Source organism: Desmodus rotundus, chromosome 3 (assembly GCF_022682495.2).
Source record: "Desmodus rotundus isolate HL8 chromosome 3, HLdesRot8A.1, whole genome shotgun sequence".
NCBI lineage: Eukaryota > Metazoa > Chordata > Mammalia > Chiroptera > Phyllostomidae > Desmodus > Desmodus rotundus.
The window spans coordinates 78,971,488-78,996,541 of NC_071389.1; the positions used below are offsets into that span (position 1 = coordinate 78,971,488).

The 25,054-nt window shown below is 39.3% G+C and overlaps 1 protein-coding gene across 1 annotated transcript; it reads left to right on the forward strand.

Moving 5' to 3' along the window:
* Window positions 1-1,377: 1,377 nt before the first annotated feature.
* MCUR1 (mitochondrial calcium uniporter regulator 1) lies at window positions 1,378-21,629 on the forward strand. The gene is made up of 9 exons (XM_053920797.2): window positions 1,378-1,957; window positions 9,302-9,421; window positions 12,895-12,998; window positions 13,517-13,618; window positions 14,575-14,616; window positions 15,663-15,734; window positions 18,987-19,040; window positions 20,625-20,739; window positions 21,556-21,629. Exons 1-9 carry the CDS (start codon window positions 1,525-1,527, stop codon window positions 21,609-21,611), a joined length of 1,098 nt encoding a protein of 365 aa, XP_053776772.1. The 5' UTR covers window positions 1,378-1,524; the 3' UTR covers window positions 21,612-21,629.
* The last annotated feature ends 3,425 nt before the right edge of the window (window positions 21,630-25,054 follow it).

Sequence of the window (25,054 nt, forward strand, 5' to 3'; positions counted from 1 at the left end):
CTAAAATCAGAAAATGGTTGTTTTAGGGGAGGAGATTATCTAAAAAACTGGAAAGGAGCACAAAGGAACTTTTGTGGAGCGATGGGACATGTTCTGTATCTTGTTTGAGTGGTGGTTACATGAGTATATACAATTGATAAAAGTCATCAAATTGAAGTAAGATTGAAGATTTTCATTATGTGCAAATTCAACTTTAAAAAATTATTGTACAAAGGGTTATTATTAAATACAGTGTGCTATAGTTGATTTAACCATTCCTCTAATGTTGGGCATTAGTTTTTTCCACTTTTCACAATCATGAATTATAATTCAATAAATATCTTTGTGCATATATTACATTGATCCACATGAAATTACCAATCTTCAATATTTCAATCTATAAAAATGACAAGTCCATATGTTCCAACATAATTTTTAATATTTTGGATTATTCCCGTACATTAAATGTTCAGAGTTGAGAGATTTGAGCAGTTTATTAACACAATACACTGTTGACACATATTGCTAAATGCTTTTCCTACCAGTTCGACAAAGATATACTTCCTACTAACCTTTTATAAAAGTGTCTACTTGCACCTCAATATTTTTAATTCTTTATAACTTGATAGCCACTTAATCTCTTCCACAACTGTATGCAGTCTCTTCTATCTTACCAGCTCTTTGTACCTCTCTTATATTCTTCTTCCATCATGTATGTGTACACTTATGGGTGTACAAGAAAACTTCTGGAGGACAAGTACAATCTCTTTTTCTTTATCTCCGAGCCTACTGCCTCTGCATGTCATTCATTCATTCATTCATTCATTCAAGGAACATCTATTGAGTTCACACAATGGACCAGTAACTGAGGAGGTGCAACAGGCATTCAAAATGTTCACTGACCTGAACACCACTGGTTTTATATATCCTTTTATTATCTCATTCGACATTCCTACCCCGCGTTTTAAATTTCCAGATTGAGACTTTCTCATTTCTACGGTGCACTAATCTGGAAACAAAAGCTCTGAAAGTTTAGCCTTTAAATGTTTTGAGTATGTCGGGTCCCTTCCGTTGGCCCTGTTAATTATTCCTTAAAATGCACCGGAGCGCCAGACTCTGGGGGACTTTAGAAGGGGATAGTAAAATCGAGGGCAGTCTGGTGGTGAAGGGACTTTTCACCGAAGTCCGAAGGGCGCCAGGGTCATAAATTTCTCTATAAGGACACCAGTGTAATGAATATGCAAATCACGTTAGCGGGAGCACACAGCACTTCCTGTAGCGCCCGCTGCCCCAACCCATTCCCACCAAGTGCCTAAATGAGCGGGGCGGGACTCGTCTCTCTCGCGGATTCTGAGGCGAGCCCCGCCCCCTGATCCGCCCCGCTCCGTCCGGGGCGCGCGCCGGGAGCCCCGCCCGGCAGTCTGGAAAGGGAGGGCCGGCGCTGCCGCACAGCTTCTTGCGGTCGGGTTCGGGACCGGGCTGCGCGTGACCGGCGCCGCGCGCGAGCGCCGTGAGCGCGCGCCCGGGCCAGTGACAGCCTCCGGGATGGACTGTGGCTCCGTCTCCGAAGAGGGGCCGAAGCACCCGCCGGACCGCCGGCGTCTTCTACTTTTCTTACTCGCCGGCCGCCACGGAAGCCTGGGCGGCCGCGGCTTTTCGGCACGCCGCTGCCTGTCCGCATTCCCGGAAGGTCGCGGGGCGCTGGGCCCCCGAACTCCGGGGGCCCGCGGCGCTTCCCGTGCCTCTGCGCTGCTCCTTCTGGTGCTGGTGCCCTCCCCACGCCTGGCCGCCGCCGCCCAGCGCCGACCACTAGGAGACTGGGAGCGCTCGCGCCCGGAAACCTTGGGTTCCCCAGCGGGTTGCGGGGGCGGCGGCGCACGGTGGGGCCAACTGGGCCCCGCCCTGGGCGTCACTGGTGCCGCCCGCCCCCTCCACCTGTGCCAAGCCCGAGTGCCAGCCCTCGCTTCCTCGAGGAGAGGTAGGATCAGGCGGTCAGAGGAGAGGGGGCTCGCCAGGCGGGGCTGGGACAGAGGGGTGGGAAGGCCGGGAGACCCAGAGGTCCGGTCACTAGAGGTCACCAGGTTTCTTCTAGGGCGTGGGGACGAAGGTCTGTCTGGCCCCGCCCTTCTGGTCCGCAGTATCTTGGTCTTGGCCAGCGAAGATGATCTGAATTAGCCGGTATAAAGGTTTTGGCACAGAATTGGAATGGGATTTGGGGAGGGTGGCGCGAGCCGGGACAGTGAGTGCTCATGCAGATTGCTGTTTTGCCAGTACTCACCTTGTCCCGACTCGGGTGAAGGCTGTGAGGGAGGCTGGCAAGTTTGAGAGATGGAGCTCTGGGAAATGAAGGGATTGTTTCACAATCTGATATTAAAATCCAATGGATTTGTTAATTAAATCATTAAGCGTTGGCACCTACTCTGTGCCTGGCACATTAACAGATGTTTGGAACCTATCAGTCCACAAAATATTTGCATTCTTGGAGCTTAATTCCAACAAAAGAGAGGATATACATATATGTTTAAATGGATAGATATAGATATAATTTTTTTATACATATACAATTCACATGTTCATATATAATAGTTGTATGTACATAATCTAATAAATACTATAAGAAAAAATAGAGGTGTTAAGGGTTAAGAAGTGAGGTGGGCCTCCAGTTATGACTTTAATAGCGTCTTCAGAATAAGTTTCACTGAGAAGGTGGCCTTTGACTAAATACTTGAAGGGGGTGAGGGCAGTCACTGCCCTACATGAAATTAAGGAAATCTAAACAGGCTCAGTTCACTAGATAGCAAATTGTTGATAAAAAGGTCACCGTTTTGAGTAATTATTAGCAAACTTGGCAAAAATATCACTTTGGGGGCATACTTTTCCATCAGTGGCCATCAGTACCCACTCTACCACTCTGGTGGCTTTTTTCTTTTTTCTCAACGGAACCGCCCAGTAAATGTGGGCTGCATCTAAAATTTAAGAATACCTTTGGCTAGGGGTGAAAGTGATTGGTAGAGCAACAGTGAACAAAGCTTTACATACAGAAGGTGGGGAATGAATAATAAGTGAACTTTGTCAGTGTCCTGCAGTACTTACGAGTTAGAGATGGCTTTGAACTTTATTTCTGTACTTTGCCTTTTGGTACTATTTTTTGTCAAGCTGGAAACTCGTGGTTTATTTTCTTCATAATTCAAGATTATGGTGCAAAGGGGAGAGTGTTCTTTCTCATCAGTTTTCCGATATTGTATCCACAAGGTGGTAACGTCGGATTAGTCTCAAATGATGTCATTCTTCACTGAGTATGTATGGATCATAAATATACAGTGGAAACACAGCCAAGACAGTTAAGGAATCATGTGTGCCCACTAGCCATCAGCAAATGAGAGTTTTGTTCCTTTGTCTTCAGCCTAGTAGTTTGTTTAGTGCCAAAGGTCCTAAGTAGGGCTACTTGGACTTAAGGATGTTACAAATAGGAAACTTGTACCTTATTTTGCTGTGTATAATACTCTCCTGTGTATAATGTGCACCCACGTTTTTTGCCCAGACTTTAAAGGAAAACATCTTTCATTTGAATTTTTTAATTCAATTTTTGTATTTCTATTTAGAAACAAAACTATCATATTTCAGGGTGTTTTGCATGCAGATATCATTATTGATTTCTAGTTACACTTTTAACACATAAGCACAAATAAAAGAATTATAAACATTTCTATAGATACAGGATTAGTACGGCCCATGTGTAATGCACATCCTTATTTTTCTATCGAAAATTAGGACAAAAAAGTGAGCATCGTACACAGCAAAATACAGTACTTGATTCCCTCTTCTGGTCAAGGCTAACTTTGGGCTTCTGTTGTTTGTGTGTTTAACATCCTTTAGGTATATTGAAGGTCCCCCAAAGGAGACTTTCCTATTACTATATATTAATATAGCTCAGCTTATTTTCTTTCTGGTTATTAGTAGGTACTTGTGGTTCTTGGGTCTCCTTTTGTTGTCACAAGAAAGAAAAGTGAGTCAGAGGTGCTCTGAATGTCAGTATTGCTGCATCCTCAGGCCCTTTGACAGAAGGTGAACTTGCATTCACCCTCTGTCAGCGGGGGTTGGAGGGCCAAGTGGGAAGTGGCCAGCCCTTTTCTCCACTTCTCAGATGACAATATTTCTATGAAATAAGCTTGCAATTGAAATAAACTCCAATAATTTTTTGGGAAGAAAAATCTGCAGTATCTAAATTGGAATTAGTTCTTGCTTAGAAAGGAGTCATGGTATTTTGTTTTGTTTGTGGTATTTTGTTTTAAATCATGTAATAATTAGTTTGTTACCAGAAAGCAGGAATTTGGGACTAGACTAAGCCCATCACTCTTCATAAGCCAGTTCTAGACTCAAATGTTTTCAAGATTCTTAACCATGCACAGTCCAGCCCAGTTCTAAGATGGGTGGGTGGCCTACAGAGAGCCCCTTGAAAGGTGCCTTCATTCAGTCATTCATTCATTCACCCACAATGTTTCTAGAGCTAGGTCTGTTCTGTGTCAGCAGACATGAAGGGTCTCTTCTCATGGAATTTTTGTCCCAGGACTGGAGGTAAAGAATGAAAAAAGAGGTAGGCATTTATGTGAAAAGGGAAGACCGTGGGTGAAGAGCAACACTTGCTCCTGTGATTGTTGTGAGCGTGGAATGAAATGTACCTCCCTTAGCACAGTATCTGTCACCTAATAATTGGTAATACTCTTATTATTTTTGCCATTGTTACTCTATCTTCTGAACATGCTCCCAGGCCCTGTCGCCACACGTGGTGGACACTCAGCTGCCAGTACCTAGATGTTATGACTCTGCCCCCTAATCATAAGTGGCTGGGCCGAGCAGGGCCTCCCAGAGGTTAAGAGGCTGGCTCTGCCCATTAACTGGCATTGTGACCTTGGGCAAGTGTCTCAACGTCTCTGAGACTTATTTTCTTTGTATGGAAAATGAGAGTCATAATAAGACCTACATCCCTCCCATCGGATTGAGCTGAGGGTCAAATGAGTTACGGAATGAACAGCCTTCAGCACAGTGCAGGCACATGGTAAGCTCCTTTAGGTATTAACTGTTCATGTTACTATCGATCCACATGAGTACAGGTTATTCGAGTGCCTGTTGTATGCCGAGCAGTGTTCTAAGTGCTGCAGGTACAGTAGTGAACAAAACCAGACATACCCTGACCTCGCAGAGCTTAGATTCTAGGGAGAGAAGGCAACAGTAAACAAGTAAATGTAATACCTGATAGGAGCAGTGCAATGAAGAACGTTAAAGCAGGGTGGGGTCTGCTGATACAGGTGATTAAGAAAAGGGGTAACATTGAGCTGTTCATTGAATGTTTGGGGTTCTCCTTTCAGACCTTTGTGACTTGCTTTGGCCAATGAAATGTGACTAGAAGTGGTAGGTGCCACTTTTGAGTGGAACTGCCAAGCTACTGTGCGATTCTCCACATCCCTTTAAAAAAAACAGAATGAAAAAGAGTTACTCATTTATGTAATAAGGGAAGACAATGTGTTAAGAGGAGAAAGGAGCTGAGCTCAGATTTTCTTTCTAGACAGTCTCATGATCCATATCTTAGAAATCATACAGTTGCATTTTTGTTTTTAATAATTTTTGGCCTTCAGTATGCCAGGCCCTCTGCTAGATGCCAAGAATACAAAAATGACTAAGATTGGCTGCTCTTGGGGATTGTGCACTAATAGAGGATACAGATATGGAAATAATATAATAAGTTCTGTGATAGAGCTATCTGTCCTGGGCTGAGATAAAGGAGCAGTAAAGGTGGCTCCCTGACCTGGGTAGAGTTGGCAGAGAGAGCCATAAATTGTATAACCAGAACCAGAACGTAATGAGTGTTTAGGAAGTTGTCAAATTAAATGAAGTGGGGTAAAGAAGATGCTTAAAATTTACCATTTGAGGAAGGGGAGCAAACCAAGATTAAGGATGGAATACCAAAGAATGAAAGTTCAGGAAACAGGGTAGCTTCGGTGGCTGGAAAGAAAGCTGAAAAGGTAAGTGTGGGCCAAACTGGAACAGGATGTGTATGCCTTGCCAAGGGCTTTATAATATAGGCCAGTGGTTCTTTGACTCTAAGGGCCATTTTTTAACCATTAAACACACACACAGAGACAATAGTTGTTGCATTTTATATGTTGTCAGTCTACAGTGTGTACTACAGAGGTACTATTGGATCTCTTGATCTTACTGTGACCACAGCAACCCTATTCTTTTAGCCAGTAAGTTGAGAACTACTGCTCTAGGCTTACACGGAAGAAGCAGATCTGTGGGGGCCTGTCCATGTCATGTTTTTGCTTTGCAGTTTCTCTAAGAGGGTGTAGGGATTGAGAGTAGGAGTTGATAAGCTGAAGTATCTTTCTGGTCATTTAGGAGACCTACTGAGCAAACCTTTGAACTTTGAGTTAGTAGATGACTGTTATCTCTTCTACCACTCTTCTACAACACCTGGCATCATTGAAAAGTAAGGACAAATATGTAGCAAAATTTGCACATAACTATGTTTATTACATTTAAATGAAAGGGTTTAATTTTGTGTTGTCCATCTCTTTTTTTCCCCTTTGCTGTCAAAATGTCTTTTTTTTAGTATGACTGTAATAGTAAGGAGCTATTATGTTTAAATGTCCTTTTTTGGCTAAATCACAAATTGACACTACAATTGTTGCATTTTTTTTAAAAAAGCTAGTATTGTGGTTCATGAAATACAAAAGCCAGGAAACCATTACTATGCTACCTACATCAAATGAGAACCCTGAAATAAGTTTACAAAATGGGTTGGATCTGTAGCTAAGTGAATAGAAATTCATAAAAATGGTAATATATAAATTGTTAAACTCATCTCCCTAAAAATAGGCTTTTGCAAAGACATCACAAGGGAAGAAAACGACAGATCAATCTCTTGTAAATAAGGACACAAGAATCCTCTAGAAAATACTAGCAAACCAAATCTTGAAATATATAAAAATGACTATCCACCAGGACCAGATGGGATTTTGTCCCAGGAATACCAGGTTCATTTAACATCTGGAAATCAATTTATGTAATGCACCATATTAACAAAATAAAGGAAACTACATGATCATCTCAAAAGACAAAGAAAGGGAATTTGACAAAATTCAACACCCCTTCATGATTTAACACACACACACACACACACAGACACACTCGGCAAACTAGGAATTATAAGGTAACTGCTTCATCTGGTAAAGTGCATCTGTGAAAAACCCTCAGCTAATATACCCCATGGGAAGAGACAAAATGCTTTTCCTCTAATGCAGCAGTTCCCAACCTTTTGGGGGCCAGGGACCGGTTTTGTGGAAGACAGTTTTTCCATGGACCAGTGTGACTGGGGGAATGGTTTTGGGATGAGTCAAGCACTTTACATTCAAGCCCACCTACTGCTGTGCAGCCCTGTTCCTAACAGGTCCACCAGTACCGCCCCATGGCCCAAAGGTTGCAGACCCCTGCTCCAATGTCAGCAGTAAGGGATGTCTGTTCTCACCCTTCCATTCAGCACTGCACTACAAATTCTAATCAGGGCAGTTAGGCAAGAAAATGAAAACGCATCCAGATTGTAAAGGAAGAGGTAAAACCACCACTGTTCACAGACGATGACCTTGTACTTAGAAAATTCTAAGGAATTCATTAAAAAACTATTGGAGCTAATAAACAAGTTCAGTAGGATACAAGATTAATATACTAAATACATTTTTAAAATACATAAAAATCAGTTCTATTTCTATACACTAGCAATGAACATTCTGAAAAATTAAATAATAATTCCCTTTACAGTAGCATAAAAAATATTTAGGGATAAATTTAACATGACAGCATAAAATTTATACTCTGAAACCTACATAACATTATTAGAGATATTAAAGACCTAAATAAAGGGAAAGACATCCCATGTTCATGGGTTGGAAGACTTTAATATTGTTAAAATGTTTAGGGTCAGAAATTGATAAACTGACCCTAAAATTCATGTGGAAGTGCGAGGGACTGAGAATAGCCAAAAACCATCTTAAAGAAGAAAAGAGTCACAGTACTCACTTCCTGATGTCAAAACTTAGCGATCAAGGTTCTCAATGTAAGAGCTAAAACTGTAAAATAACTAGAAGAAAACATAGGTGTAAATCTTTGTGTACTTGTATTAGCCAATAGTTTTCTAGATGTGACACCAAAAGCACAAGGAACAAAAGAAAACAAAGAATTGAGCTTCATTATAATTAAAAACTTCTGGGCTTCAAAAGGTGCTGTTGAGAAAGTGGAAGACAATTCACAGAATATTTCAAATCATATATATAGTATGGAACTTGTATCTAAAATTCATGAAGTCTTATGACTCAGCAATAAAAAGTAACCCAATTTTTTTTATGTAGGCAAAGGGTCTGAATAGATATTTCTCCAAAGCAGATGTAAATGTCCAATAAGCACATGGAAAGATACTCAGCATCATTAGCCATCAGGGAAATGCACATCAAAACCACCATGAGATACCACTCTACACCCACAAAGGTGATTATAATAAAAAAGATAAAAGGGGTGTTGAGGATACGGAGAAATCGGAACCCTCGTACGCTGCTGGTGGGAATGTCAAATGGCGTGGCCACTTTGGAAAGCAATCTGACACAACTTCATAAGGTTAAACACAAAGTTACCCTATGGTGCAGCAGTTCCACTCCTATGTTTGTACCCAAGAGAATTGAAAACAGGCTTACACAAAAGCTTATACACAATTTTAATAGCAGCATTATTCATAATAACCAAGAAGGAAACAACTCCTATGTCCTTCAACGAATGAGTAGGTTGAGTAAAATTGGTATTTTTGTACAATGAAATAGTATTTGGCAATAAAAAGAAGTAATGTACTACACATACTACAGGGTGGATGAATCTTGAAAACATCATGCTAGCTGAAAGAAACCAGTTACAGCATACCACATGTCTTATACTCTGTTCATTCGCAGTGTCCAGAGAAGGCACATCCCCAGAGTCAGGGAGTACATCAAGAGTTGCCTAGGAGTGGAGGCCTGGGGAGTTTGGTTACTTTTGGGGACGGTGACAGCATTCTAAAGTTGATTGTGGGGATGCTTGCACAAGTCTGTGAATATACTAAAAACAATCAAATTGTACACTGGGAATAGGTGAGTTGTATAGTATGTGAATTAGAGCTCAATAAAGCTGTTGTTAAAAAAAAAAAACCCAGGCTTTTGAGGTGTGCCTGATTTGTTCATGTTGCTGGGTTGCTTTGGTTTACCATGAGGTCCCCTTTTGAACGTGATTGTCCTTTGCATTCTAGAGCTAAGCCTCTCTGCTGGGCGCCCACAGCTGGAGCGCAGACACCAGGATTTCACCTCTTCTGGGAGTAAGAAGCTCTACTTTGACACCCATGCCTTAGTGTGTTTACTGGAAGAAAATGGTAATCCCTCCTCTTTGGTCACTCAGTGCCATAGAACGGCGCCGTGAATTATTACTTCTCTCACGATTTCATCTAATTTCTCATATTTCTCTTTGACTTTTAAGTCTGCAGGTAATCTTTTGCTCAGTCTCCATTTTTGAGTCCTCGTTTTTTGTTGAAGGACATTTTTGCTTCATCAATACAATAGAGATTTTCTCACACATTTTGTCCAACTGAAGTGTATTCTTTTAACATCACTCTAGAAATATAGTGTTAAAGATAAAAATCTAGGCACGAGTCAGCAAAACTCAGGAGTGGTTCTCACTGTCTGAAGCAGAGAAGTGATGGTTTTATTGCTGTGCATCTTGTATGCTTTTACAATTTTTATGAAATTTAAATGTTGCTGAGCAGCAATTATTGATAATATCACATCATTGTGTTCTCTTTAAAAAATATTCAGACTAACATTTTCTCTCATTGCTATTGTGTTCATTAATACAGAATGTTGCTCTGGCCATGGCTAGTGTGGCTTAGTGGTTGACTGCTGGCCTGCGGAGCACAGGGTCACTGGTTCGATTCCCAGTCAGGGCACATGCGTGGATTGCAGGCCAGGTTCCCAGTAGGGGGCGCTTGAGAGCCAACCAGACATGGGCGTTTCTCTCCCTCTCTTTCTCCCTCCCTTCCCTTCTCTCTAAAAATAAATGAAATCCTTTTTTAAAAAAAAAGATTGCTCTGACATATATGACATTTGTTGAAAGCACACTTCATTTATAGAGAACATTCTCATATTTCATCTTATCTAGACAAATACACCAAGTATAATTCTCTATACTGTGACACATACATCTCAAAATCAGAATCTTATATATCATAGATTATTCCTTGGAAATAAATGTATCTTATGTTTTTAATTCATTGATAGTTATTTATCCAGTTGTGTGTGATCATATCTGAAAAGCTACCCTCTGTAGACGTACTAAACATGCCCAGACCAAGGTGATGGAATGAATTCCGTGCCCCTGTGGGGGTTAGAAGCTCTGGGTTCAAGCTGCACTGGGGCTTAGCCTCGGCAGTCCTTTCATCCTCAGTTTCTGTTCCCTCCTTGGTGGCATGGGCATGCTAAGAATTCCAAAGGGCCTTTCGAATATTAAATTAAATAATGTTATTGAATGCATCCGGAAAAGCTGTCAAATGCTATATAATATATTTTACAAGCTTTTCTTGTCAGACTTGAACTAGCCAGCCCTTTTCACCAAAATTTCTTTTATTGGCCAAAAAAGAAAAGTGGAAGTGAGAAGAGGGCCATCTAAAATATCTTGATAAATTAGTAGGAGTCTTGCTACATTTTTTTTCTTTTTGGTGGGCCTGTGTGTTTCTATTCAAAGTAGAAATATTAGAGACAGTGGGGGCGTATCAACATCCACTAGGTGTTTGATGATATTAGGGGACATCATTAATTTTGTTAAGTGTAACATCGGCAAGGTAGCCGCAGTGGACTGCAGATGGCCACCAATCCTTTCTAATGAGAGGTGGAGTTTATTTTCCCTTTTCACCTTTAAAATTTTATTTATTCATTTATACAAATAAAAAATTGAGTATTTTTAAAATATGTTTTGGTGTATATAGTTCCTACTTTTCTTGGTTTCGAACCTTGAAATATGCATGAATATTTGCATATTTCAAGGCCAGTGCTGTGAGGACCCCACTGGAGTGTGTAGGGTAAGTTGTCCGGGTTAGGGTGAGGCCAGACAACTTACCCTTCGAGGAATATTCCCTCCTTTATCCTTTTTTTCTGCAGTTATGTCTCCTCATTAATGAAACTCCCTCTATGTCTACAGTCTCACTAACCCCAATGTGTTTTGTTCTCTCACTCCTGCAAAAGAATGATTTGTGGCTGGGAACTCAGCAGGTTTGCAGAGGCTTCTGCTTCTCCTTGTCTCCTTTCACTTTCCACAGGCACTTGTTTGATTTTAAGGCTTTGGAGTTTGTTTTATTATCAGCATAAGTTCCTTTCCAGTCTCTATTTTTCTTTTCTTCATAATTGGCAAATCTCATTATGTTTAACTATGAACTATTCTTAAATTTTTAAAAAGTGCAAAAGACATATACATTTTTTAAAAATTAGGGAGATAGGAGAAAAAAAACGTGCAAAACTATTCTGAATCCCAGTATCTGAGGGCTACACATGTTACCATTCTGGCAGACAACATTTTGAGTGATTTTTCTAGATGTGCCTGACCCACACATTGAAAATTGAAGGACTTTGAATGAAGTGAAGGGAGTAGGTCTTTGAAGGGTTTCTTTCTGTCGCCTTTAAAACTGTGCCTTTTTTTGAAAAAATTATACTCTCATGCATAATCTCATCTAGATTATATCACCTATAACTTTATTCAGACAAATGTGCCATTAATTACAAGAATCATAGATTCTTCTGAAATTCTTATAGACAGACGTATTTAATAGAAAGCACTACTTTCCACGGGCTTGGTTTTAAGCATTTTATTAGAATTTCCAATATGAAATATAAATTATTATCTAAAGTTATTAAAAATAGCAATACTGCCAAGTTGAATCTTTATACAGTTCAGTTCAGTATCATTTATTGAGAGTATCAAAGAATACATTTTTTTTCCTGTTCGGGCCTGCATCATCACTGACTGAAGGGAATTGCGGAGGACAACCAAAAGAACCGATTTTAACATTAATTGTCTTTGAACATTAATTTACCATATTTTTTGGACCATAAGATGCACTTAGGTTTTAGAGGAGAAAAATAGGAAAAAAAATTTTAAAGCAAAAAATGTGGTAAAATATTTAATAATATAAATAACATAATATTTTACCAATGTAAATGTAAGCTACATTTGGACTATAAGACGCACCCCCCATTTTCCTCCCAAATGGGGGGTGCATCTTATAGTCCGAAAAATATGGTGACTAACAACAAAATCACTGTGTCAATAATTTGACTTATTTATGCTGGATATAAAATAAGTGAGCTTTTCTACTTACTAAATTATTTTTTGCTAATATATACATTTTATAATGGAGGAAGTCACATCCATTAAAGAAAATAAAAATTACCTAGGATCTTTGTTAAATCACAAAAGCAGTAAATTGTATCTGTAATGTTGAGTCTTGCTTTTTTTCACCGGGCCTTGCATGCAGGCATCCCCTATGTTACTACACATTCTCTGAAAACATGATTTTGGACAGCCAGGGAGGACATTATAGAGCAGTTAGCCCAGCTGCTCGTTTTACATGAAGAAACAGACTCAAACGTGGCATACTTGTCCAGGGTGACAGACACGTCGTAGCTCGTGCCTAGTCTCCTCGTCCTCCTACCACAGTCTTTCACCTGCTTCTGAGCCCCGACTTTCACTTCACTTGTGTAAGCTTGTGTTTTCTCCCTCCCTGTGAAGGGCTTCTTTTTTTTTTTTTTTTTTTGACAACTAGAATCTCCTGAGTGTAATTGTCTTGGTGTGTTTACTTAGGGTTTACTACTCAACAAGCAGAAATCATTGTGTCTGCGTTGGTCAAGATCACGGAGGCCAACATGGATATCGTCTACAAAGACATGGTCACCAAGATGCAACAGGTGAGCTTTGTCAGGGCACTTTTGCAAATTTGAAATCTAAAGGGAGGGTGTCATTTGTAATATGTATTTTTAGATAATGTTCTATTGACAAGCATATAGAAATTTTAACCATAGTTGAGAGAGGCAGATTATTACAGTGGCATAAAAAGTATTTATTCAGAGCTACTTAGTGAACTCTTGTAGAATCATTATGCTTTTGTAGACTCACTGTACTTAAATGCCGATGGTTCAGCCCTCCATACCTGAGTAAATGGGGAGGTGGCCAGAATTGCAGCGGTGTGCGTTCGAGCCACTGGTCCTCAGACTGCCGCCCTTTTAGCTGTGATTCAGTTGATGGTGATACTGGACTTGAGTTTTTATTTTCCTTTTCTCATTTTGGAATAAGGGGCGACCTTGCAGAACCTCTTTTCTGTGTCTACATTCTTGTAGTTTCTCATTAAGATGATCCTAGGTAGAAACCATAGGAGAAGTACTTTCTAGACTAGACTAAGTTATATGTTTTGTTTTTCTTTTCCTAGGAGATCACTCTTCAGCAAATAATGTCTCAGATTGCTAGTGTGAAAAAAGATATGATTATTTTGGAGAAGAGTGAATTTTCAGCCCTCAGAGCAGAAAATGAGGTAAAACTAAACAGCCACTTGTAAAATGCTTTATATTCAGACGTTGAGATATAATATACATACAGAGAAGTGCACAAGTGAATGTACATCTCAATGGATCTTCACAAAGTGTACACTACCAGTCAGACAAGAAGTAGAACACTGCCAGCATCCCGAAGTCCTGCGCCTGCCCCCCCCCAGGCACTCCCACAGAGGGGACCACTATTGTGGGTTATAGCACCACTGACTAGTTTTGCCTCTTCTAGAGGCAACAGTAACCAACTCTGCTAATTTAAGCATAAAATTCAACTGATGGGGTCATACAGTGTGTCTCGTAACAGTAGGTCACGCTTTTCCGTTGCCTGTGGTGGTATATGAACATGCCAAATTATTCTGCTGTGATGTATATTAGAATTGTTGCTAGTGCTTGGTTATTATGAAGAAATGCTGCTGTAAAATATCCCTTAGTTTCTTAAAGTGTGACGTATGGGATCAGTGTTTACATAAATGGTGTCTTTGCATCGTCCTTGTGTTTTCAATCCTGTTATAGTCCCATAAAGGAAGTTCATTTATTACCTGTTTATATTAGTCTCAGTCTCGCAAGAAACCTTCTAGCAAAGATTCTCTTTTTGCTAGAAAAGGGTAAAATTTGAAACTCTCAGAATTGTCCCTGAAATCAACTGTTTGAGGGCATTTAGTTAAAAGAAAAATTAAGGGAGATATTAAAGAAAGCAAGGTCTCTGAAGGCAAATGTGTATGTAAAAAAAATTGTCCCATGCTGGCATGTCAGCTAATCGCTTCTCCTACTGAGACTGCTCAGTTAAGGTGGTGCTCTGAAAGTTGTCAGCTTCGTGCTGACTCTGGGAAGAACTTGTGTGTAAATACATGTCCTCATATTTGTTTATTAACACGTTTTATATTTCTCTTCTAACCTTCTAAACATATCCTTGACTTGGTTCTTTCTAATGTGTTTTTAGAAAGTAAAACTTGAACTACATCGGTTGAAACAACAAGTAATGGTAAGATCCTCATTCCTGTTTGCTTGCTTGCTTACAGTTACATAAGTTTAATAAATATAATGTCAGAAATACTTTGTTCTTAAAAACTTAATTCTATGTTAAATATTTGTGTAATATGTCTCAAAAGTACACATTGGAAGATTTAGCTAAGAACACAGCCAATGAATAAATTATTGATGTCTGTAACCAAATTCATTAGGAAAATTGTGTTCTAGGAGGAATTAAATCATTTTTAAATAAAAAATTCTTTAAATTAGGCACATGGTACCCTATATTTTCTTAGAAGAGACTGTCTTTAGAGAATTACGTATGGTTTTAAAATGCTCACTGTACCAATTGTTAGATTTTTTTTTAATTTTTTAATTTTTAAAAATTTTTTTTAGAGTGAGGGGCAGGGAGGGAGAATGAGGGACAGAAAGATCTATATAAGAGAGAAACATCGATTGGTTGCCTCTCATATGCACCCCAACCAGGAACCACACCAGCAGCAACCTAGGCATGTGCCCTGACCCGAAATCGAACTCACAACCTTTCAGGTTTATGGGATGATGGTCCAGCCAAGCCACGCTGGCCAGGGCAGTTGTTTGATTTTTTTTTAAGTGGCAGGGACATTGGTGTGAAAGAAGAGATTTTGATGAGTGTCAGGAAGAAGGCTTTATCTAAATAAGAATGTAATATTTTACTTCTTTGAGTCTGTCTCTGCTTTCCAAAGTTCTCCAAGAACCAGCTTTAACCATAAATTCCACAAGGATATTATCTTGGGAATCTTGAAGCTGAAAGCAACAGTAACCAACTCTGCTAATTTAAGCATAAAAGGGGATTCTTTGTGTATATAACCGAGAAATCCCCAGGGTTCTCTCTGGACGTGGGTGGGCCCGGGTCTCCCCAGACACCTATTCCAGCTCTGGGCGCTCCGGTCCTGCCCCTTCCCTGGGAGGGGCTGTTAGGCTGGAAGAAGGGGAGGCAGCTTTGTCAGGTTCGCTTCCTCAGCGGGTCTGGATTTCTTAACTCTGAATTTCTTTCTGTGTTGTTTGCCCTCCTACTAGGATGAAGTGGTCAAAGTCCGAACAGATTCCAAATTAGACTTCAATCTAGAAAAGAGCAGAGTAAAAGAATTGGTATGTTCCTTTATTAACATAGAGTATGAGTTAAATTCTTTGCTGGATGGAATGCTTGGTCAAGTCTAAGTTTAATATTTACCTGTATGTGGTTGTTAGACACAATTTTTTCTTAATTTTAATTATATTTTAGATTAACACTTAAATTTGATGTTTTCTTAAGTATAATTAAAATTAAAGTCTTGGTCAAATAAGCTTGAGTCTTTTTTGTTTCAGATATACTAAATTATGTATCACTTAGACATTAATAAAGAAATTAAACTCAATGTTGATCTATTTCATGCTGATTTAAACCTCTATAGGTCCTGATTTTACAAAAGTTTAAGTTGATTATTTGACTTGAATAATATTAAATTATTAATATGAAGTAATATTAAATTCTACACTGAAATTCAAGATTTTAAAAATATTTCCATATTCTTCTTAAAATGAGAAATCTTAATGGACTTTACTACATTGTTTTGAAATGCAAATTCTAAATGATTAAGTTATGTTGAATTGAAACTTTTAATTAGGAAAAGTAGTGCTGCACATTTGTTGCCAAAAAGGTCTCACGAAATGTAGGCTGTAACTTAAGCGGAAGCAGATGTACACCCGTGTGATGACCTGTGGGTCACGCACTGGAAACACAGCTCTGTTGCTCTAGCTTTTCCAAAGACAATGCGGGGAAATACAATTGCTTCCCCTCGGAGCTTTCAGAGTAACAATCTTTTACAAATTGAGTTGTAATTGACATATATTAGTTTCAGGTGTACAACATAATGATTTGGTATTTGTACATATTACAGAATGATGGCCACAATAAGTTCAGTTAATATCCATCACCATGTTGTGTAGTTAAGAATCATTTTCTTATGATGAGAACTTTAAATATTTACTCTCTTAGCAACTTTCTAATATACAGTACACTATTATTAACTATAGTTGCCATGTGGGACATTACATCCCAGGACTTCTTTTTTAACTGCAAATTTGTACCTTTTGACCCACTTCACCCATTTTTGCTCATCCTCCAACCTTTGCCTCTGGCAACTGTCAGTATGTTTTTGGTATCTGTGAGCTCCGGGAGTTTCTTATTTTTTTAGAGTTTACATGTAAGTGAGATCATATAGTATTTGTCTCTCTGTCTGGTTTATTTCACTCAACATAATGCTCCCAAGGTTCCTCCACGTTGTCACAATGGCAATAGTCCCTTCTTCTTTATGGCAGAATAAAAAGAGATACACACTATACAAGGATCTGTCTCAAATTTTCTTGAGTCATTCATCCATCCATGGACTCTTCCGGTGTGTCCGTGCCTGGGCTGTTGTAAATGCTGCTGTGCATGTGGGGCTCGATACATTGTATGTTGTGATCTTCGTGTGCTGGCTGCCTCTGGTTTTAACCCATCTATCTTCTTATTCAGGCTTTATTTGAATTCGATAATATTCAGCAGATGCCTTTTTTATTCTTGGCATAATGTGAAATAGGGCCTGTAAAACGTTTTTCACTGACACAGAAATGGATACACATGCAGAAACCAAATGCTCACAATTGTTCATTGTTTTCTCATTTTTCACAATTTGCTTTTAACCAAAATGTGCTACAATGATAAATGAAACTAATATTCAAACTCAGACAAGTACTTCACTGTACTTTGGAACTGCATCTGGGTTTCAAGAGTTAAGCTGAGCTTTTTTATACCAAATAATTATTATGTTCATGTAACCTGTCTTTCTAATCTTAAAACACTTTTCAACCATGAAGATCAAATCCCTTACTTAGATCACTAAAATATTTAGTGATCACTACTAGCCTGTGACTAGTATTGTATCTAGAAGAGGAGAAACTCTCTTAGCTACCTTTGTCCTTATGGTCTGGGAGCTTAGCAAAAATTCTGAATTCACTTGACTTAAGAAGATGCCTATTGTTAACCATACTAGGAGGAAATGCCAAGAAGGTTGGGAAGTATGGGATGTGAGCCTGGATTAAAGCCAGTGAATTTATATGATTTACTGCCCTAGCTGAGAAGTTGTTCTTGGTAATACTAAACTTACTCTGAAGTGCAGGACAGTAGCATATTATTATTCAGCTGGCGTGTAATTTCTTTTAAAATTCCTGGCAATATCAAAATGTGGGCTTTTCCTTTCTCTTGCGCCTGAATCAGTCTTGGCTTACTGAAGGCCAGAGTTTGAAGAAAATGCAGTTCCCCTCTGCCCTCTGGTGGTGATCTGATGCATAGTCCTCTCCTCATCTAAAGCCCTGACATTTAAAGACAGAGATGAGCATTCTTTGGTTCTGTGACTAGGACCAGGGTTTGGGTTTGAGGTTTGGGGACTTTTTCTTCTTTTTTTAAATTTACAAGTGATTCTGTTTTTATACTCTACCCCTGGTAGACCCAGGGGAAGTTTTTATAGCTATAAAGTTTCTAGATACTTCAAAGCATTATTTTTTCCTTCAACAACTTAGTGAAAGTGACTTAATGTAAGTGAACTTTAATTTTTCACTTACATTATAGATTTGCATTTGTTTGACTAAATCCTAGTGCCTATTACTGAGGAGACATGTCTGATTTTGGTCTCAGTGTCTACAAAATTGCACCAATCTTTGCCCAGATAGTATAGCCAAAGGCAAGACACCATTTTAACTCTGTATGAAACTAGTTCCTTTAGTAACACGGGGTCGTGACTGTGCCCAGGTGGGTTTGCTTTAAATTAGATGTGATGAAATAGTGTATTTCTTGCATTTACATTGTTTTATAATCACAAGGCAGTATCCATGTCATAGAATAATATTCTTTGAAACGATTTTTTCCCGACTTTATATCTTTCATATCTTTTGTCTAAGCCTCAAGTTTTGTTTGTAATTGTGATGGGATAGCTACTATATGGAATTATTTCCCACTTTTTCAGCTCTTTCCTGTCAAAGGCCAAAAGGGTATGACTCAGCATCCATGTAAATTGGACCCAGAGAATGCTGAATAGTGGGAGGGGCCTAGAGACAACACAGGAAGAGATGAAAAGAGAAAAACACAGCAGAGAGAAAGGGGAGGGTGACAAGGGAATCCCCATACTGGAGCAGTGAGTGAATATACATAAGAAACCTCAAAACAACAGAACTAAAGGAGAGGGACAAGTAGGCTGCTGTATTCTGGAGGCAATTTCCAGTGTCACATACTCTTGGAAGTAGTGAGACCAGAATGTTTAAGACCCTAGAGGAGGAGGGGAAAGAGAAAGATATCAGAATCTGACCTCTGTGATGTGTTTGTTTCAGTATTCATTAAACGAAAGGAAGCTGCTGGAAATGAGGACAGAAATGGTGGCATTGGTAAGAAATGAGACCAACTTTTCTTGGTCATTTTGTTCATCTCTGCTTCATCCCATGCCTGGTTACTGGTATTTGTAGTGATGTGTTATAGAAAAATATATGCAGGCTTGATGTCATGGGGTTTTTTTAAATTGTAGTAAGATACACATAAACGTTACCATTTAACCATTGTTAAGTGTGTGTTTTAATGTCCTTAAGTACGTTCACATGATGGTACAGCCGTCACCGGTAAACAGCAACTGCCCATCTGCTCCCCCCAGCCCCCGGCACCCACCACTCTACTTCCTGTCTGTGAATTTGACTACTCTAGGTAACGTACACGAGTGGCACCATACACTATATCTCCTTTTGTGACTGGCTTGTTTCACTTAGCACAATGTCCTCAAGGTTCATCTGTGTTGTAGTCTGTGTCAGGATCTCCTTCCTTTTTAAAACTGAACAATATTCAGCGGTATGGATATGCCCTGTTTTGATTGCCCTTTCGCTAGACAGTCGGGGTGCTTCCCTGGTGGCTGTTAGGGACGACGGTGCCGTGAACACGGGGTACAAATGTCTGTCGGAGTCCTTGTTTTCTGAGTATGTGTATATACCTGGAAGTGGAGTATCATAGGATTTTTTCACACTTAACCAAATACTTGCTTATCTTGATTAACTTAATAAAAGTTAAAATCTCAGTGATTGAAGAATAATAAGGAATGGACATAGTTTTTTTATTACATTTTTAACTTATGACATTCACGTACTTCTTTTCCATCCTGTAATACCTGGGACCTCTGGAACCTGGGACACTTCCATGAGAGAATATTGGAATATTCCTCTGGAATACTTCTCCATTCATCCAGGCATTTATTTTCTTACTCATTACCTGGATTGTTAGTCATAGGGAACTACCTACTCGGCCTAGAATTTTCAGTGAAGCATCTCCAGTGCTTTAATGCATTCATGAAATACGACAATCCCTTTATAACATCAGCCAAACTCACCGCCCTTTGGGAGTAATTATGTATCTAGTTTAACTGTATTATATTTGGGAAAGAACACAAATAGGCCTTTGGTATAGCTAAGCCTCATAACAAAACACTTGGTGTTTGAACTATGAAAGAAGAAAACTTTTAAAAATGTGAATAGAAATAGTGTCAAGGCAAGCACTGCTGCTTTTAGATTACCCGAGATTCTGTTCGTTTTTTAAAGTGTGCTTGTATACCTTTCATTAAGAGGAGGATAGGACACATTTATTGCCGCTGAGAACAGACTGGCTTCATTATGTTAATCTCACTGGTACAGCAATCTATAATGTACCAAAGCTTTTTTCACATAGATTATCACATCTGATTCTCTAAACAGCCTGTGTAGAGGCAAGGCTAACTGTATTTTCTTTCCCTTTTTTCAAAAAGAAGGAAACAGGCCTAAATTTGTTAAAGGCCCTGACAGCATGAGGCCGGTAGAACTGAGAGTAAAGCCCAAGTGTCCTCAGTGTGACCCGGGGGCCCGCCTGCACCCTGTTGGGCAGGAACTCTCAGGACGGACAGTGGAGGAGGTGGTGTACCCCACGTGGTGTAACGCTGTGTCTCTCTGGTTTGAAAGCACGCCCAGCAAGACCGGGCCGTCACCCAGACGGACAGGAAGATAGACACTGAGGTTGCCGGCCTCAAAACCATGCTCGAGTCGCACAAGCTTGATAATATTAAGTATTTAGCAGGTAAGCTGTTTTGTATATAGGTAGTTAAAACAGGCTGAAAATAAAATAAACAAAATCTATAAAATAAGTCATTTCATTGTATTACACTGATTCCAACACATTTTTTCATATTTTAATATCTTTGAAACTGGCAAGCATCTTATAATTCCCAGTAGAGTATCATACTATAATTGGCAATATTTTTCTTAGAAGTAAATAAAATGATGTACTTTATAGTCAGTGGAATATTAAGTTTGTTAAGATACTATCTCTGAACTATAGTTATTTTAAAAAAAATTTTTAAATGAAATTCAAGACACAGAATATTTTACAGAGTTGTGATCTTTCTGCCCATAAGGAGTTAATCGCAATTTTTGAGCCAAAGGAGGGAATAAAGATTCGTGTACCAAAAAAAAAAAAATTAGCCATTATTTTAACTCAGATTTAATATTTGGGGGTTAGTCAATGTTTTAAAGTTATAACAGTATGTGGAAGGGACATGTTGCTCACAAGTTGAAGGGCGCGACCCTCTGCAGTACCCACATGCTTTGTGACTACAGACTGATTCGGAGCTTCCATTGAAAAGTTTTCTCGAATCCTGGATGCATTTGTACTTCGGAGATGATGATTTCAATCTGTGGGTTTGTTTTTATTTTTGTTTTTGTTTTTTTATGGGCCGATGTTTCATGGAATGTGGCTAATCAATGAACAAGTTTCTTAGGGGTTTTTTCCGCCCTGGGGGGACAGGTGGATAAGTGTCTCTATGTTTTCTTAATAAAAAGGTGTTCTGTCAAGTAACTTTATAACTAATACTGTGTTCAATTTTTTTTTTAACAGGGTCTGTATTTACATGCCTAACAGTAGCTCTGGGATTTTATCGCCTGTGGATATAATAAAGTGTCTATTTAAAGAGATTTCCATCGTTTTGCCTTAAGAATACCAGATTGATGTGCTTTTTCCCTCCCATTTCAACTTTTACCCCTGATTTTCGTTTAATGCATATTATGTATTTTATACAAATTATGGACCTATAACCAAGGCAGAGAAGTCAGGAATTCCGTAATTGCTCCTTTCGTCCTTTCTGTTTGGTTGACTTCATAATGCTGCGTGGTGGTGGACAAAGCATGGTGGAAGACTCGTCCAGCTGGATCAGTGAGCTTGGCCTAACCAGGGGGACATACCAACAGTAATTATTTGTATTTGTATAACTCTATAGTTTTAAATGTTTTGTCACACAGAGGTTTCCGGGTGACATTTAAAAGGCACATTGGCTTTACCAAGTGCTGAAGAGTTGCTGAAATTAAACCAGGAGCACCAAATCCTCTTTACCTGCTACCCCGGCCCTTGACATCAGTCAGCCTCTGTGTGAGAGCGCTGTGTTTCGGCTCTAGCGAGTTCACATGTTAATCGTACAGACATACTTTACATCCAACGGAGGTTTTTCTCTTTTAGTTTCCATTGTCTTCATAAGTTACTGTTATGGTTATTTTTTATGTGCCTTCCAGCTAGAAAATCTTGTTACCTAATGAAGTGTTGTAATTGTAATAGGGATTCTTGTACCTCTAAGTTTCTCTTCCTCCCTCCCTCTCACTTGGTCATTCTTCCTTTCCCTCATGTTTTGAGCTGTAATAATACTCCACTTGTGGCATTGCCTGCATAGAAAACTTGGTATTTCTTGGTGTGGACGGCTGCTTCAGTTTGTGGGATGGGGTGTACTTCCTTCTGGTCTCTACTCTCTATAGAAGGGAGGCAGTCTGTTTTCCTTCTATAGCAACATCTAGATACTTAGATAGTGCACGCGCTTTTTAGAAATGTCTTTAATGAATACGCCTTTGCGAATTGCAAGCTCAGATCATACGCGTTCAAAATTAGAGAACTCTCATGCCAGGTATCCTCTGAGTTTAGGTAGATTTCTTTGGCTGTTACAGATATTCTCATTCTTGCCTTACTTCTGTATTTAAAACAAATAAATTCCTACATACAACTGGGGTTATTTCAGAAAAGCACGTGCTCATCTTATTTAAATGGCTGGCAGGTAGGAGAAAATAAGCATTTTAGGAGAGGTGACATTGATGGGACCTTTTTGTCTTTCTCCACGTGCACACGTCTGAACATAATCTGGTACAGGGTGAAGCCGCGAGGGGGCTTCCTGGCCAGACTGGTGGACTGAACCCACTGCCAGTGTGGTTGGAGCAGCCCACCACACTGGCAAGAAAAAGTTGCCTTTTGTCCTGTGGGCGTAATTTCTAAACTGGAAAGTGTAGGTCTTTGTCTTTTTGGAAAACATTTATGTAGCACAAAGATTCTGAGTTCCAAGTAAGTATGAAAATCAAGTACTTTTGCATTAGTGCTGTCAGTTTCAAAGTTATTAATTTAATCTTTTCCAACTAGATCTGAAATTAACTGCTTCAGAAAGTATTTTATTGATATATTCTTCCCCTTCGGAGAAGGATCCCCAGAGAATACTGCACATTTAGCCATTGCCTTAAGTATTAAAGACGAGTAAATGGCATCCCATTAGGACCACATTCGCGACTACTTAATGCAGATATAACTGATTAGTGGGGCTTAGATAAAGGGCTTGGACTGCAGACACTCCTATGAAATAAAGAACACCCAAGGGAGAAAGTACTATATGTAATTATGTTTCAAAGCAAACACTAACTTGTATAGGTTAAAAACAGTGAAGTGACCTTATATCCTGATAAAATGCTTTTAAAATAACATTCAGGGGGGTGACATTCTTTTATCTGCCAAAAGTATTCCAAGTGACATTCCTGCTGGTGATAGTTTGAGCCATTGACTTTGCTGTAAAGTTCTTGGCAGTACGGAACAGCCTTTTCCCCTCCACCGCAGGAGCAATGGACTCCCCTTTTGATGGAGTGGATTGCATGCTTATATGGGGGTGAGGAGGGTTCAGGACAATGCTTTATTTGGTCAAACGTATTCTATTTGAAAAACGTATGAGCCAAAGATACGTGTCCCCTTCCCACTGCTGGCCCAGACATCTGTGAACAGCATAAGCGCTCTGTGACTGGACACGGTACGAGCACTTGCTGAGCTAGCTTGGCTTAGAAGGATTCAGATCACTTCAGGAAATTAAGCATTAGCACTAAAAAGGGGAAAAATGCCTGGAAAAACTTTCAGAAAATCTGTAACCATAGCTAGTCCTGAAAACATACCTCTCTAGGTGCAGGTGCTTTTTAGCTACAAATGCCTATAGCAGAACAAGTTGACAGAAACTGTATTCCTCCTAATCACTCCGTTCTTCGGGGTTCCTCTGCATTCCTAGTTTCTCCTCTCCCCTCCCCTTGATCTTGTGAAAGAGCCCAAACTCCAATTCCATTTCTTTCCTACGCCCTTAATAAGCAAAACCTGTTTGTGTGTATGGTTCTTTACAGGAAACACGAATTTTGGTTTCTGTGCTGGTCTTCTTTTCACCTAGTTTTCTAGCTTAATATCTAATAAAATGAAATATGAATTATTCATTTTTCCCTTAAGCATGTCAAGTACCTCAGTTGAGAAGTCACAAATTTGAGAAGAAAGGCTTTATGACTCAAACCAGACATCTTGCTGGATTTTGTTTCTGAATACTTTAAAGCCCAGTATCCTCGGCCACCTTCAACTTGACCCTGACTGGATTGTTTTGGGCTAGCTTGTGTGTTCCTTCTGCAGCACCACTTAGGGACAGGATCTTCCCTCTTAGGCTCTAGTCTCCTCCTTCCCAGCCTCTCTGCCTGTTAGCTAACCGTGTCAGCATTAGCAAGCATCTCCCTCCCCCCACCCTAATACGCTAGGAATTTTGGCCTCATTTCTGAACAGATCCCGTACAGACGGCGATACAGAACTCAGGCCTAGAAAATGTTGGCTTTAACATACGTTTATCAAATTTGTGATTTTTCTGACATGAAAGCAAAAACATGTTAACCAGAAATAATTTATTCTTTATGTATATAAAATGTTTGGTAATGTTTAGCCTTTTGTTGGAATTTTATTGGGAAAATATCTCTACAGATTTACACTTATGTTCCTCTGATTATAACCTAAATCATTTCTTAACCCTGTCATTACTTATGCAAATATTCAGTTAAATCTAACAATACATTAAAGTGGGTATAACGTGTAACATTTTTATTATCTAAAATATGTAATTCTATGTGGCTGATACACTTTTCTACCTACTCAAATTGAATGTGAATACTAGAACAAGTTCTGCCTATACTGTATTTCAGTTGTTATTCCCTCCAATTGTCTATGATAACACTGGTGTATTATAAGAAAATCTAGTGCCTAAAAATTTGAATTTACATAGATAAATTTGAAAGTAATTATTTGA